The sequence below is a fragment of the Mustela lutreola genome, chromosome 1 (genome assembly GCF_030435805.1).
Source record: "Mustela lutreola isolate mMusLut2 chromosome 1, mMusLut2.pri, whole genome shotgun sequence".
NCBI lineage: Eukaryota > Metazoa > Chordata > Mammalia > Carnivora > Mustelidae > Mustela > Mustela lutreola.
In genome coordinates, this window is record NC_081290.1 from 287,837,068 (window position 1) to 287,853,354 (window position 16,287).

General features: G+C 57.6%; 1 protein-coding gene across 6 annotated transcripts in view; it reads left to right on the plus strand.

The window, feature by feature from the left end:
* The first annotated feature begins 1,051 nt into the window (after positions 1–1,051).
* NAP1L4 (nucleosome assembly protein 1 like 4) overlaps positions 1,052–16,287 on the plus strand; it is a 43,050-nt gene continuing 27,814 nt past the window's right edge. For 2 of the 6 annotated variants that reach the window (XM_059150834.1, XM_059150824.1), the window contains exons 1-3: positions 1,053–1,198; positions 7,627–7,704; positions 13,355–13,409. In XM_059150834.1, the coding sequence (XP_059006817.1) occupies positions 1,079–1,198; positions 7,627–7,704; positions 13,355–13,409 (253 nt within the window). In that variant the 5' untranslated portion in view covers positions 1,053–1,078. Of the gene's footprint in view, positions 1,199–7,626; positions 7,705–13,354; positions 13,410–14,260; positions 14,333–16,287 lie in introns of those variants that run through there. The other 4 variants (XM_059150815.1, XM_059150844.1, XM_059150862.1 and 1 more) reach the window with 4 other exon arrangements.

Genomic DNA, 16,287 nt, shown 5'->3' on the forward strand with positions numbered 1-16,287 from the left:
CAGGCTGTCCGGGACACCCAGCTAGAACTGGGAAGGTCAAGAATACGGCCCCAGAGGTCTGACCCAGTAGCACCTGCCCTTTTAGTGCTGCTCGCCATACACAGCCGGCAGGCCAGAAGACGAGCAGGGCACGCCTGGGTGTGCGCCGCGGGCCCAACGGCCGCCCCCAGCTGCCGGTTCCTGTGCACCTGACGGGCGTGCAGAAGGGGTCCCCGCCCCGTGATGGCGCTGGAATGAGGCCCCTGTGGGAGCTGTCCCGTCGTGCCGGGGGAGGCCACGGGAGACGGAGACAGAGCCTGGGGGGGCAGTGGCTGCGGCCCGAGATGGCCCGGGCCTCAGAGGCTGGAAGAGGCAAGAGTCCCCTTCCCGGGAGTTCTCCGAGGAGCCCAGCCCCGCGACCCCCGGACGTCTGCCTTCCGGCCCCCAGAACCACGGGCGCCGCGGCACCTCGCGGGGCGGCCACGGAGAGCGGAGCCGCGTTCCCCACGCGCTCCCGGCCGAGGGTCCGGGCGCCCCCGCGAGCTGACCCCGGGCCCAGGGCGCACGGCTCGCACCGGGTGCCCGGCCCGCGGCGAGGAACGGGCCCATCGGCACGAGGCAGGGCCTGGGCCTCGCGGGGGCGGGAGGGGCGGGAGCTGCGCCGACGCGGGCGGGGAGAGCGCGCGAAGCCGGGGGCACCGCTCCGGGGTCCGGGGAGGGCGGGCGGCGGGGTCGCCGGGGGGCCGCGGGGCCGGCGCGCGTTGCTGGGGGCGGCCCCGGGCTGGAAGGGCACGGCGGGCTCGGGCACCCGCGGGAAGGGGCGGGCGGGAGCGGGGCGGCCGCAGGTGCCCTCCGCGTGTCCTCCGCGCGCTCCGCCCCTTACAGAGGCGGAAGGAAGGCGGGCGCGCGCCGCCCCGGACGTCACGCGCCCGTGTTTGCACGGGGCTCCGGGGTCTGCGGGCGCCGGCGCGTGACGTCCCTTCTACCGCGACCTCTGATTGGTTGTCTCCGTCGGCGCCGAAGCGTATTTGACTTGCGCCGAGTCCGCCCAACCGCCTCCCGGCTTGCTTGTAGAGGGCGGGGCCAGGCGCGTCGGCCAATGGGAGGCGGTGTTGTTGGCGGCCACGGGGGCGCAGCCTCCGGAGCGAGCGAGGCCCCCGCCGCCGCCAGTGCCGCAGCCGCAGCAGGCGTGAGGAGCGGACGCGCCGCGCTCGGCCGGGTAACGGGGCGCTGCGCCGGCGGGCGGGGAGCCGGAGCCGGGCCGGCGGGGGCCCCGGGGCGCTGGGCGCGAGCGCCGGGGCCGCCGTGGGAGCAGGCCTCGGCCGCAGGGGCGGGGAGGCCGGGGCGGCGGCGGGGAGGCCGGGGCGGGGAGCGGGCGGCGGCGGGGAGCGGGCGGCCGCGGGGGACCCGCCGCCCCGCCCCGCCCCCCGCCCCGGGCGGCCCTGAAGGTCAGGAGGCGCTTGGTTCCCGCGTGGCGGTCGGGCCGGCTCGCGCCCTGACCCCGAGGGGAGCGGCGGCCGCGGGCCCTTTGTTTCCGGGGCGTCGGCTGTGCCTGCGGGAGGCCGCGCTGCGGGGCCGGCCCGCGGCGGTCCTGAGCCCGGAGACGCCGGCGGCGCCCGCGGCGGTGCTTTCCCGGGCGCGCCCGCTGCTGCGGCCGGCGGAGGCTGTGGGGCGGCCCCGAGACCCGCGCGTCCGCGGGGCGGGGGGGCGGGGTCCCGGGCGGGCGGCGGCGGGGGCGCCCCGGTGCCCGCCGCCCTCCCGGCCCCCGCTCGGAGGCCCCGGCGCCGGCCCGCGAGGAGCGGAAGGAGTTCCGCGGGGTCGGCTCGGGCCCGCGCGCGGGGGGTCGGGCCCGGCCAGCGCGCCCCGCTCCGGTCTCTGGGCCGTTCCCGAGCGCGGCGTGCGTCCCGCACTGGAGTCTGCGGAGCTTCCGGCCCGCGGTGCGGGAGGCTGCGGCGGGTCTCCGCGGCCGGTGGGCGCCGCGCGGGCCGGGGAGGCTCCTGCTTTCGCGGCTGCGGTGAGGGGTCCCGGCGCGGCGTCCGCGGGTCGCTGGAGCGGAGGCCGGTGCGGAGCCTGTCGGCCGAGTGCGCTGCCCAGCTCGTTGCGGGCCGGGGGGACCGGCGCGGCTGCGCGCTGCGGGCTGTGGCTGCCGTCGTGGGGCTGCCCCGTGTGCGGAAGCCGGCTCGCCGGGCCGGAGCGTGTGGGCAGGCGGGGCGCGTGAACCTGGGCTGCGGCTCTGCGCTGCGCGCGGACCGCCCGCCTCTCTGCTGTTCGGGGCGCCGCCGTGTTTCCTGGGAGGCCGCCCGCAAGGGGTGAGGACCGCAGCCGGCGTGTCGGTCGGTGCCCTGCGTGTCCGACCCGGCGTCTGGGGACAGCGTCCGCCCCGCCGGTCGGGCTCCAGCAGCCCCTTGGCGCCGGAGCCGTCCGTGCCGGTGCTGAGCAGCCGGGGCCGGGGCTCACGTCCTCGGGCTCTTCCCCGCTGCAGCGGCTGCTCGCGCTGTCGTCTGCGGGCGAGGGGACTGCGGACGGGAGTCGTCGGGGCGCGTGGTTTAGGATTGCTTAGTTTCGGGGTTTTTTCTTGCTTCCTCTTTGTTGTCCACAGTGTTAAGACGGTTCAAGACTGTTTGCAGAAGCTGGGGTTGTACTGCCGAGGGTTTGGCCAGAAAACCCGACTGTCTGTGGCTGGCAGCAGTAGCCCCGGTGTCTGTGGGCGCGGGCGGAGCCGCCGAGTGCCGGGCCGGGGGAGGCCTCTGGGCTCCGTCTGGAGCTGCTGCCTCCGAGGCGCTCCCGAAGCAGGAAGCGTGTTGGGGTGTCCTCGGCACCAGGGTAGTGACCGCGCAGCGTGGCCGCTCCGCCACGGGGAGGGGTCCTCGCAGCACGCGGCTGTCTCCCGGCCTTCCCTGTACTGTGATCCCTCCTGGCTAGGCAGGTACTCGCGTCCCCAGGCCGCGGGGGGTGTGTCCTTACCCCGCGGTGGAGCCTTGGCAGTGGGAGTGAGGAGAAGGTTGAGCCGCTGAGTGACACAGGTGTGTGATGGCCACAGCACTGGTGGCCGCTGCTGCTCCCTAGAGCAGGTGCGGTGGCTGCCCTTGGCCGTTCACTTGTACTTTCACAAACAGTCCGTCCCCGGGTCGCAGAGCGCGGCGTGTTTCTGTAGTGCGAGCGGTGAGAGCACGCGGTGGCCGGTGCCGCTGGGCCACTTGCCGCGTCGCCTTCGGTTTCCTCTCACCAGCGCACTCCCGGGCCGTTGAAACTAAATGTGCTTCCGTTCCGGGCTCGCGGCCTCTGTGCGTGCCGTGCGTTCCGGTGCCATCCGGGAGATGAGACGGTTTCCATCGGGTGTGTGGTGGGGCGGTCGACTGCGCACCGCAGACGCTTGACGCCGGTGCTCTGCGCGGGGACCGGGGACCGGCTCTCGGCGCCGCGTGTCTGTGTGTCCCTTGCTTCGTGAGACTTCGTCTGTGCCGCACGCGGTTCCAGGTCCCGGGGCGCCGCGGCGAACAAAGCCAAGAGCCAGCCTCCGAGATGTTCGTAGTGGGAGACCGAGACCGATCAGGTTGCGGCAGGTGCTCTTGAGAAGAAAGGTGGAGGAATATGGACTAGGGTGGGTGCGATTTTTCTAAAAGCTTTTATTTAGAGAGAGCGGGAGGGGCCGGGGGAGGCTCACGAGCTGCACGCGGGGCTCCATCTCAGGACCCCGAGATCATGACCTGAGCCGACGGTGACGCTTAACCGACGGAGCCCCCCACACGCCCCAGTTGTGGTTTGTAAGTGGGGTGAAGAGGGGAGATCACAGAGCGGCCGGACTTCGAAACGCCGGAGTGAGGGAAGCTTGCGACCGTCGGCCTCATTTGGTCGCGCACTACTGAGCTGTGGGGAAGACGCGGAGCGAACCTGGACTTGCAGCCGCCCAGAGCCGCGGCCTGAGGAGAAACCGAGCGTCTGGTCAAGGAAGGGAACCAAGTTTTGTATTTTCTTCTGGAGAACCGAGGGCTTGGTGTCCGCCAGCTTCTGAAGAGGCGGTTGGTTTGCTGCTGTCCGGTGGCCGTTCCAGCTTGCAAGCGGGCCTGACGTCCTCCGGGGGTTCAGACGCTCCGCGCGAGAGACTCGGGTGTGTGGGGGGGGTCCCTGATGCGGCTCAGGGGCACGCAGGGACCCCTCAGCTGCGAGTGACAGCAGACTGTCTGGCCGCTGGGTCCTGCCCTGGCTCCGGCGGTTGCTCACTGTCCCCGTGGGACTTGTTCTTCGGTGGGAGACAGACTTGCGCTGTTGATCCATCCTTTAGAAAAATGGTAATGGAACAGGAAAACACATGCAGAAGTAACGATCCCCTGTATCTTAACACCTGCCTGTAGTAACGCACTATTTGCTTATCTTAGTTCACCTGTAAACAAACATACGCTTCTTTATTATGTTTTTAAAGATTGATTTGAGAGAGTGCGCAGCCATGCAAGTCGGGGAGGGGGCAGAGGGAGAGAATCTTCAAGCTGCCTCCTGACCCGGCGCTCCGTCTCACTACCCATGAGATCGTGACGTGTGCCGGAATCAAGAGTCGGACGGATGCTCTGTCTGTTAAGCGACTCCATTAAGCGATGGCCTTTGGCTCGGGTCGTGATCCCAGGGTTCAGGGATCGAGCCCTGCGTCCAGCTCCCGGCTCAGCTGGAAGCTGTCTCCCTCCTTTCCCACTCAGGCTGGGGGTTTTCCCTCGCTTGCTTTGTCTCGTCAAATAAATAAAATCTTAAAAAAAAAACAAAACTTTTTACAAATGTCCAAAAGAAAAGGAAACACATATATTATCAATTATTATATACACTTGGAATCAGTTTGAATCCAACTTCAAGACTGTCTTCAGGAGCTTAGGAGCTGGGCGGTCTGTTTGCCGAGAATGTGAGCATACTTAACAAGGACACTTTCCCTTACTGGAGAAACTTACGGACGTTTTTTGGTTGTTTACTTTAGGCATGTCTTCACGCGTTTGCTTGCGTGTTGAACCCAACACCGTCACCTTCTCATGCTCCGGAGCATAATGATAGGCTGGATAAGAAATCTGCCGGTCAGGGCCATACGAAGGAGATCCGCAGCGTCCCAGGGCTTCATGTATTAGCCAGGTTTTCTGAGTGGAAACACAGGGGTTTCTTGCAAGAGACCTGACCTTCTTAGATTAGATGGTTCCCTTGTCCTTTCTGATGTGGTCTTAAGCTAAAACACGATCCAGTCCTGGAGGACTTGGACCTTCACACCAGGGCTGATCACACTCCCTCTTAGGTTCATAGGGATCCCCGTCCCTCAGACTTTTACGTGATCCACGTGATTATGCTATACAGTTCATTAACACCAACCACCCTCACTGAATAAAAATTGTAGACTGTAGTGAGATTCTGAAGTCTTACAGAGCCATTTGGCTACATTTAATTTTAGTTATTCAGTTATTTCATGGAGAGACATTGAGGACCTTTGACTTAAGACAGAGAATGTATGAAAATGTCGGTTATGTGAAGGATGACTGCATCCCCCGCTTTCTCCTCCTTTGTGTCTTAGAAATGGCCCAGCTCGAAATTACACGCTTACTGTAGCTATAGACTAAGTGTTGTGTGTTTGGTTCTTGCTTTTTTTTTTTTTTTTTTAAGATTTTATTTATTTACTTGACAGACAGAGATCACAAGTAGGCAGAGGCAGACAGAGGGGGAAGGGGAAGCAGGCTCCCCGCTGAGCAGAGAGCCCGATGCGGGGCTCGATCCCAGGACCCTGGGATCATGACCCAAACCGAAGGCAGACACTTAACCCACTGAGCCACCCACGTGCCCCAGTTTTGTTTTTTCTTAAGTAGGCTCCATGCCCAGTGTGCAGCCCAACCGGGGTTTGAACTCATGACCTTAGATCATGACCTGAGCTGAGGTCAAGAGTTGGATGCTTAACTAACTGAGCCACCCCCGTGCCGTATAGATTGTTTTTAAAATTAGGAATTTAGTTATATATGGCTAATTTGCCATAAAGACTAAAAATTTTCCCCATGGAAACAATTTTTTTGTTTGGGTTAAAAATCTATAAATAGTGTTGTGAGTGATCTTACATAAGTAAAAGTAAAGCATTCATTCATGCAGTCGTGGAAGTTTGGATGCCAGTCCAAGTTTAGAATTGTACACTCAGTTGTTAGTGCTGGGAGGGGCCTGAACGACTGTATTCTTCTGTATTTTTGAATGTTCTTTCGCCTAGTGACCTGTTCGCATTTTAATACGATCGCCTCGAGGTGAAGCCGACCTTCAGCTGAGGCTTCAGCATACCAGCATTAAAACACCTGGATGGTTGTCTGTCTCAACCTGCAGATTGGGTAGTTCCTTGTTACTTTCTATTTGAACTAGACGGGATTGCTGGACGTGAAAATGGACAAGTAGAACTCTGGCTCATCTGTAATGTCACCAACCCGAGATCGGTTTTCCTTGTACGGAGGGAGAACTGTTGAGAGGACCTGGGTTTGCTGGTCTCTGCCAAGCAGCAGGCAGCATGTCGCAGTTATAGAAGCCAGGAGAGGCCTGCAGCGGGCCGTGTGCTCTGGGCGCCTGGCCCGTGTCGTCGTGTGTTCGCAGCAGCCCCTCGGGAGGCCCCGTGGAGTTTGTGGGTGTCGGACCCCGGTTACACAGCTGGGCGACGGCGGGGTGGGCCTCCGAAGCAGGTCACTGTGCGTCCGCTGTGTTCTAGGTGTCGAGTCCTCGTGTGCTGCTGCTCAGTCCTCAGACACGGCCTCTTTCCGCTCGTGTCAGCTCCTTCTTGTGTTTGTGTTTGTCCTGCTGTCCTTGATGGAGCACTTTGCTTTGTTTTCACTGGTGCTGTGTTGGGTTTAACTGAGCTGCTTTGTCATCGTGTCACCAGAAATAGTGTTCAATAGCACATGGCTTCACGTACTTGGACATAAAGTGGATCATTATGTGAACGGAGTCTGTTACTTTGAAGTGGCGTCATTTTTCCGGAAGGTGAAGCTCTCTGGCCTGTGTCCCGCAGTGGGGCGTGCGTTCACTCAACAGCTCTGGTCCCAGACGCTGCTCCGGGCCCTGGGACCGCACAGCGCTCAGCCGAGGAGGAGCATTGTTACTTCGCATTTTCCTGGCCAACGGCGCTCTCGGGAACAGCGCTGCACTACAGGGTCCTGACTCTGACCGGGCTGTCGGTGGTCATTTTTCCCCAAGGACAGCAGCAGGCATCTTGAGTTAAATTGGTGGAAGCGGCCGCGGGAAGTGAAGTGGTTGGTGGTGATAGGGAAAGGTCAGGAGGGTCTGGATCTGAAATGTGCAAGGATGTCACTCTAAACTGGAACCAAAGGAAGTGAAATGGAGACTCATGCACACGCTTTCAGAAATACGACCAAGACTGATTTCCCACAGATCCTTGATTTATAGACGGTAGAACTTCTTGTACGATTAGTGAGTGTCCGCCGAGGATCTCCTTATCTTTTGAGCCAGTGAACTCACTGGGTGACATTTTTGCTGGATTTTCCCCTTTTTTAGCCTTCCCACAAAAGCGGTCTGCCCTAAACCTTTAGTAGTTGTGTAGCTCCCTGCATTTTGCGTGTCCTGAATCACAGGTCCTCTGCTGTTCCTGCAGAAGCTCAACGTCTGGTAACTCAGCCTTGCCTCAGTTTACCTCTTCTCTTTCAGGTTACTAGTACATGGTGTCAGGAGTGGGATCTGAAGGAGCCAGCCCCTGAGGAGCGACGACCCCCAGAACCGAACGAGGTACCCACATTTGAGCCCTTGTGCTCTTTGCTTCCATGAGTTGCCGTAACTGTCAGTTTGGGGAGTCTCCGTTAATCAAGCTCTCCCTTCTTTTGGGTGAACCTCAGACTTTATTCAGGATTTGTCAGTCCCCTTTTTTCTTAACCAGTCATCTCGATGTTCTAAGGGTGCCCCTCGTGGACGAACCCTGGCCAGTTCTGTATGCCTGTTTTTGCCTGTGTGTCTCAGTCTTACTGAGAAGGGTAACTGAGGGCTCTGATGGCCATTATGGGGAACCTTTCGTCTCTTGAGACTTTTCTTTCTCCCAACTGAGTTAGAAGACCATGGCTACAAAATTTAAGAATTCAAGTGGAATAGTTACTTTCATTCGTATCTGGAGGTTTCTAAAAGTGTTCAGGATTCTAAAGTTGCCTCCTTACAAAATACTGTTTCCAAACTGACTGAAGCAAATAAACAAGTAAAGATGGATAAAAATAAAGTGTCAGAGGCCTCTTTCTTGGTGCTAGCCGAGGTTCCCTCCTCCCCACACGGCCCCGCCTCCTTCCGTATTCCTCTTGGCCTCCTCGCCCCCCTCTGTCCGATCGTCCTTTCTTTCCTGTCCCTGAAACCTCGTCAGCTTTGACCCGTTAAAACCTTCCCTTTCAGAACTAGATCTTCTGAGGATGCTGCTGAACCACCCCAAAGTGCTTGTGCCCCATGGACAAAAGCTAAGCTTAGGGCTATAATTAAGGACCTCCCCAGGGTAACCGAGGGTCCTCATAGAGGGTGGAGGAATTCAGTATTGTAACCCCGACTTACGAGCCTGGTCTCTGATCTCTGTCAGTTCGCGTGCTTGTTGGAGAAGGTCAGGCCCGGTGCTGGATGAAAACAACCTAGGGTTTTAGTCATACTAGCCACCAGCCCTTTTACGTGACCAAGCTCGCAGCATAGCCAAAGGGCCACATGAAGTGGTCCTTAGGGCTTTCCCCAAGCCCATGGACTAGAATAAGATTCCCCCACACACCCAGAAGCCTGCTGAATCTGTCTGTGAATGTTACGTGGCTATCCATGACTCTTAAGTTGTTTTCAAGGAAAATTCCAGGTTTCCCGTAGGTGTCGAGTCCACCCTGGTGGTGTCCTGCACGACCCTGCCCTTAGTGCAGACAGTCTTCCCACTGGAAATTGAAGTCCAAGCAGTTGCAAACCCCCCACGAGGCAGTGGCCAAACCCTCCCCGGTGATGGGACCCCAAGGGCCCACGAAGCCCATTTCCCAGCCTTGGGGGGGTGGGGAATTACTTAGAATGGGGTGACTACTTCAGTTTGGGGATGAATTTTCTCACCATTTCAGTTAACACTTGAACTGTTCTGTTAGTGCCCAATGCCAGATCACACTGTCCCTCCCTCAGAGTGGTGCGTGTGCCGCTCGTGGGGCTTGGACAGACCCCACGTGTTCTGTTAGTGCCCAGTGCCAGATCACACTGTCCCTCCCTCAGAGTGGTGCGTGTGCCGCTCGTGGGGCTTGGACAGACCACAGCAGCCCATGGCCTTTAAGCTGGGGTCTGTGCGAGACAACCAGTCACTGCTCTTCAGTGGTCTGGTGCCTGTACGTCTGTCTAGGCTGAGCTGTCCCGGGGAAATACATTGCATGTCTTTTTTCCTTTCCCAAAGGGGAAATGGTGCTTGAGTTCAAGTCTAGTACTTAGGAGCGTTCCGGCCCCTTTATTGCACTCTGCAAACCAAAGTAGACCAAACTTGGGGCTCGTCCCCACTGTTAAACCTGGTACCCCCATTCCTGGGGCAAAATCCTCCACAGAGCAAGGCAAATCCACAGTGTTCCTCCCATTAATATCTAGATCGACCCTTCAGAATCTCTCCCAAGAATAAATCAGTACCCTGTAAGTCATAAAGAGGCCTGACCAGGGCATCAGGCCTAGAAGACAGTAAGGACTCATCATCCTTTGTATAGTCCTGGAAATATCCCTGTTTTACCCATGAAAATTCTGTGCCCAGGAATGGAGCTGGGTCGGGCACATAAAGGCAGTAAGCACTGTAATTCCCCCACCCTGTTGTGTCTAATCCGTACGCACTGTTGGTTTCCAGCCCTGCTGTAGGAGGTGTCTTTTTTTTCTCTTTCTAAACTGTAGTTAAGTTACGCAGTCCATTTTTTTAGTATTCCTTTTGACAGCGGTATATATAGAATGATAATGGCCCTTTGGCCTTTACCTGGGAAGGAGAAGACTGTTCGCGGATAATCCTGCCTCGAGGGTTTACTGAGAGTTCTTCTCCACACAGAGCACAGCAGCCGACTTAAACGACGGGCTCTCGTCCAGAGGCTCAACTCAGCACAGATACGTCACGGATTTCACTCTCTGCTTGCCTTCCCAAGGCTGCGGTTCAAAAGACCTGCTCACCTGTTAAAAATCTTAGTCTTTAACAGGCACAAAAAATTGCCATTTGTTCAAACCTCTGGTTCAAGATTTAGGATAACTTAATCTCAGAATGGGGATACTTCCTGAAAGACTTCAGGATCCTGAAAGACTTGGGGGCATTTTAAACTTTCTGTACCCCAAGGTCAAATGTGAATTACAGGGTTTTCTTGGCTTGGGTCACAGTTGGATTCCAAACCTCTTAATAGCTGAGCCCCTTTGTGCCATACAAAAGAACACCAAACCGGACCCCGTTGTTTGGGATGACCAATATATCTTCTCCTTCAAGACTTTGAAGGACGGTAGTAAGTCCACCTATCCTCAGACACTCGGATTATCAGCTACGTTTTCCCTTTTGTAGATGAGAAGGAAGTAGGTGCCCTCAGATAACTTATCCCAAAACATGGGGCTATCACAGACCCCTAGGTTACTCTGGCCAACAGTTAGATCCACTGCGTGAGGTTACATCCCCTGCCTTAGAACTCTGCTTGCCACCACCCTTAGTCGAGGCTACTAAAGGGTTAGGGGGTCTTCCTGAACCCTCTTGACGGTGTCGGGGCTGGTGAGGCTCTCTTGAAGTCACGCCACACCCAGTACCTTTCAGCAAGCTCTTTCCTCCTGTCAAGCCCTCTTACTGACCCCCACCCCATCACTCTTGTTCACGGGAGTGGTCTCAGCCCTGCCGCCCTTCTTCCCTCTTCCGCTGATGGAACTCCCCACGACCATCTTCCGCAGATCACCTGTTGACCCTCTAAGAAACCCCTGTGACGCACAATGATATTTCCTGGTTGACGGGAACTCTTACCTGAACTGTGCAAGTGTGAGTTTCGTGCTGGGTATGTGATAACAGTTTGGAGGTTATTGAGGCTGGACTCTTACCTTTGGCTGCTTCAGCTCAAACCAGCTGAAATCGATGCCCTCACTTGAGCGTGCCTTTTAGGTGAAAGCAAGAGAGGAAATGCTGTTCCTGATTGTCCTTATGCCTTTGGAATGGCCCCTGATCTTAGAATCTTAGGGGAAACAACAGGGCTTCCTCAGTTCTCGTGGAGGTGAAATTAAGAATGGCTTCTGTGCCCAAAATCTAGTGGTTGCCCCCAGCAGCTCTAACTGTTGCAAGTTAGAGGAAGCCAAAGGAATCTACCTCGCCAGTGCCCCCGTAAGAAATGCTGCCCTAAGAAATCCGTTGACCAAACTTCCGTCACGGCCCAGAAGACGGCTCCCGTGGCGAGGACCGAGGAATGACCAGGGAAGAGCAGAGCTGACCCGTGAAAGAGAGAAGCAGAGTTGGAGATCTGAAGGCTGTTGGTCCCACAAAGAAGAGGGACTCTGCTTTGTACCCAGTAAGATGCTGGTCCTTCCAGAAGTTCTAAAGCTTTCCTTATGGGCCACTGTGCCTGAATTAAACCATTGGACCCCCGAGGAATGATAACTTTACGGGTTAGTATTGGTGGGAAAAGGCCACAAAGCACCGCCTGGTTTTTCCGCCGACCTGAGTGCAGCCCAGGAAGTGTTGGCACCACTCCAGGACCGTTCGGGGCCTGGCAGGTGAATTTCATACATTTGTCTCATCTCCGGATGTAAATATGCTCTAGCAGTAATTTGCATATTCTTACATTGCACTGGAGCGTTTCCATGTAGAAAGGTCACTGCCTCTTCCTTAAAGTCCTTTGAGGTAGGACTTTTCCCACTGGAGGAGTACCGTGGTGATCAGGAGACCCACATCCCTGGACCAGTGAGCGTTAGACGAGTGCGGGCTATGTGGCCAGTTCTGCATGTTTCTGCGCGGTAGCCTCGGACTTCAGGACTGGCCCCCGTACACAGAGAACTGTGAAGATCCAGTTTGCTAAGTTAGTTGAAACCCTCTAAACAGCTTGGCCCCAAGAACCACTGCTGCTTCCTTGAAACCCTTACTCTGCTCCACTCAGTGTCACAGACTCTCTCCTCGGAAGTAATGACAGGACGGCAGTGCACCCCACTCGTGCTTCCTTGGACCCCACAGCTAGAAAACGGGGACAGACTGGAGTATTGCAAGGGTCTAATTAAATCCATCGAGAGTAATCACGCCGTGGTAGTGTAGGACAGTCTTTCCACAGCAAGTCCTGAGAGACAGGAGACTTTGGACATCACACCTCGCAGCCGGGCGCGCTCATCTGCTGGAGAAGGCATGTCCGTGAAGATGCACTCCAGCCTCACTGCGAGGCTGCCTGCCAGCTGTTACCGAGGAAGCTCAGTGCCACCAGGTTCCAGGAGACAGACTCCTGGATTCATGTGTGCCAGCTGAAAAGGCCCCAAAACCTGGGAGGACCTACATCCAAGCTGGTAGCTGAAAGCTAAAAATGTTCAAGGACTGAAATCCATGACATTGGAAGCAGTCAGCCTCCCCAGGATACTGGGGTCAGTCCTGTAGCACCTCCCGCTTCGTGGAACTCTGCATTGCCCGACCGCTGAGTCCTGCTGTCTGAAGTTGTAATTGTCCCTTTGCTAGTCTCCTTGCCACTCCTTGGTTTGCCTGTAACGCACTCCTTTGTTCCCAGTCCACAAACCCGTTTTGAGTCCACCGACCCTGCGCATTGCTGGGTTTGTCCTGGAGCGAGCAGTCACGATAAGCCCGGACTGGTGGCCTGGCCGTTACCTCTGGAAGGATGGCAGAAGCTTTCTGCTGGAGATGACGGCCTTCCCCTCGTGCCTAGGACGCCGTACACGTTCTTGTGGTAGGGGGGGGTACCAGACGTCCCAGCATTCCGTTGGGTGCTCTTCCCCGTAGAGGAATGCGTGCACTCAATTCCATGCGTCTGCCCACGGCCTTTCTCTGTGTTACGCAGACAGTGACAGGATGAGCAGACGTCAAGGCTGCCTCCCAGGAAGCGTGTATGACGACAGCGGTGCAGGACTCAGGATAGTACGCTCCGCACGGGGATTGAAGCGACGACAAGGTCTCCGTTACCGTAGCTCTGTGTAGGGTACTGGGACCGGGAAGCCGAGGTGCTTCCTTTCAGTAGCGCCTCCTGAGCAGTTGCTCAAAAATCTAGCCAGGGGTGGAAATGAATTCAACATGCTTTCTTCTGGGAAGAGCCCCAGATCTCCATTAGAACCTCACCCACAACCACCAGACTCCCTTGTTAGTCCAAATATATTGAAATTTAAGACATTCCTATAACCATTTCCATGGTGCTGAAAGCCCCCTTACTGCACGTTGGGTGGAAATGACTGTGCTTTGATCGTGAGGCCGTCTTTTTCATTCCAGGGGGAAGAACTGGGCAAAGGGGTCTACCTGGCCTCCCATCTTTACAAAACACTAGGTACTTCTTTTTTTTTTTTTTTTTAAGATTTTATTTATTTATTTGACAGAGAGATAGATCCCAAGTAGGCAGAGAGGCAGGCAGAGAGAGAGAGAGAGAGGGAAGCCGGCTCCCTGCTGAGCAGAGATCCCAATGCAGGGCTCGATCCCAGGACCCGGGATCACAACCTGAGCCGAAGGCAGAGGCTTAACCCACTGAGCCACCCAGGTGCCCCACAAAACACTAGGTACTTCTTTCTGCGCCCCCTGGGAAGGATGCTGTGAAGTTGCTGCCCTGACTCCTGCTGCTGAAACCAGGAAACCCTCCTGGCACCCCTGAGTCCATTCTGGGGTTTTCTCCTGCTGTCTTAAAAGAGCACCTGGTAACAGGGACGGATAGCACTTTGGGTGCATGCCCACGAGTACCCCCCATAGATAAGGATCTGCCTGAGCCTTGTTCCCTTGTGGGTTGGGCCGCAGAACTTGTAAAGTCAGCTCGGAACCTGTGGCTGTGGTACGGCTGTCACTGCTCCCGTTAGAGCTTCTGGGTGACCAGCCAAGCTGGAGAGTCTCCGTAGTGGGCTTCAGAACCACAGTCCCGTGCCTTCACCCTCCACAGCGGGGAGGGCAGGAGTGCCGTTTTTGTATTAACAAATTGTAGGAAATGATGCAAGAATGAAAAGTAAGAAACGGTAACATCAGACCCTGAACTGACGTAAGCCGGGCTCCCGGGACCTGGGGCGCGTCAGTCTTACTAAATACGGGCGGCTGCGGAAGCTGTCGAGGGGGTTTGCAGCCAGTAGCCGTAAGTGAACCTTCGACCGTGGGTATAACCCTCCAAGACGGAGGCATAAACTAAGGGTTGTTTTCCCTCCCAAGATTTCTGAGGCTCGAGTGGGAGACACGTGACTGGCTTCCCCCATTTCTTGACTGTCGGCTGTTCAGGTGAGGCCCGATCCCCTCTCGCCGATCCCCTCCTGTGAGGGACAGACATCTGAGGATGTCCCTTCAGTTCGGGGGCCACCATCCACTCACAGCTGCGGGCCCCTCTGACCAAACCAGCCCCCCAGGGCCTTCTGTGAAAGGTGTGGGTCAGAGGGGACATCTGGAGGACTTGAACCTAAAACGGAACCGAAGGCTTGGAAGTGGAGAATCTGATACGGAACAGCGAGCTAGAGGACTGTCCGGCCGCCGGCCCTTGGGCGCTTGACCGACAGCAGATGGAAGCGGCCTCCAGCCAGGGAGTGACCACCGTGAGCCTCTTCCTGCCCTGCAGCTGTCGCACTTGCCACATGGCTCCTGGCCGGATCAGCCCTCCCGTGCAGAAAAGCCGCCTGCCCTGGCCCTTCAGCTGACTCGCCCACAGCTCCCGACGCCAGTTCTGTGCTTTTCCCAAGTCAGCTCTCTCGCCGGCCATCAAGCTTGCCTGGGTCTATGTCCTTTGTCATAGGTGATAGAAACCCGGGTCCACATCCTAGCAGCCAGATGACCTTGGGATGGGCGTGCTGCCTTGACCGGCCTCTGTGTCCTCTGCCACACACACGGGACGTTGCCTCCCTGGCAGGGTTGTCGCTGGGTAGAAGATGTGGGAAAGCACCTGTCCCACGGGGCCCTTGCTAGTAGAAGAGGTGTTAGGTTTGGGGGTGGCTTGCCTGGGTGCTGCCGATGTGGGGAAAGACCGGAGCCTGTCGCTGAACCAGCCGGGACGGCGGCTTGTGCCGAGCAGGCTCATGCCGGCCGCCGGTGTGTGTCTGGCCACCAGGCCCTGCTGCCTGCGTCTGTTCCATGGGGCACGTGGGTCGGGTCGGCAGGAGGTTCTGGAATCCGCCTGTGCTCTCACCCAGAAGGCCTGCTGCTGTGGTCCTCCCGCCGCGTGAGTGATGGATCAGTTCCCTGGGCCGCCTGAGCTGCAGAGGTGTGTGGTCAGGGGGAGCCAGCGGGGCTCAGCAGCCGGCAACCAGGAGGCCAGGACGGCAGATCTGAGGCTGCTGTCGTTGGCTCTTTTCTTGAAGTCTTCCCTGCCTGGTACTTGTCCCGTGGTGCGTGGGGGACAGCAGAAGGGGAGCGTGGGGCTACTGTGGCTGTGGCCGGACGCCGTCGGAGAACCTCAGAGGAGCGGGAGCTGGGGTCACTGTTGAGGGAGATGCCTAGAAGGGCCCAGGATTCCGGGTTCTGTTGGGGGGACTCGGGACTCAGCCGCAGGTGCTGGGTAGCACTAGGAGTCTTCAGAGCCCTCACTGACCATTGGCACGTGTGGGGGCGGGCGGGCGGCCGCCTCTCACGGAACGTTCGTATCGCTATTGTGCGCCTTCTGGGCTTATCAGCAAAAACCAAAATAGCCAAAGAAAAATGCAGTTGAGTGGGAAACGGAACAGGTGCAGACCGTAAATTCCAGTCGGAGCTGCTCTCCTTAGACATGGGGGTTTCGTTGTTCCCCGTTGTGGTGGAGAGCTCAAGTCCTGCTCGGGGACGTGAGAACGTGAGCCCGGGCCAGCGCTCGGGACACCGCCGGGATGCCACTGGGACGCGTGTGCTCTACGTGTGAGAGGCGGGAGCGTCACCACCTCCCGACTGGTGTCACGTTCGTCAGGGTTTTGAGACTTCACTAATCACGAGTTCTCTTGAAGGAGTAAATATCCATGATTTCACTTTAATGTTTATAGGTAAGAGACCATCTAATTTGGAGAGTCTTGTGTGTGTCTTGTAAACATGGGGTCGTACCGAGTGTCACATGTTCGTACATAGCACTGCCATCTCCAGTGTGGGAGTAAGAGAACACACAAAACCAGGGACCTTTGAAATCCTGGGGCTTCTGCATGGCTCCACTGGTCAAGCGTCCAGTTCTTGGTCTCAGCTCAGGTCTTAATCTCGAGGTCATGAGTTCAAGCTCCGTGCTGAAC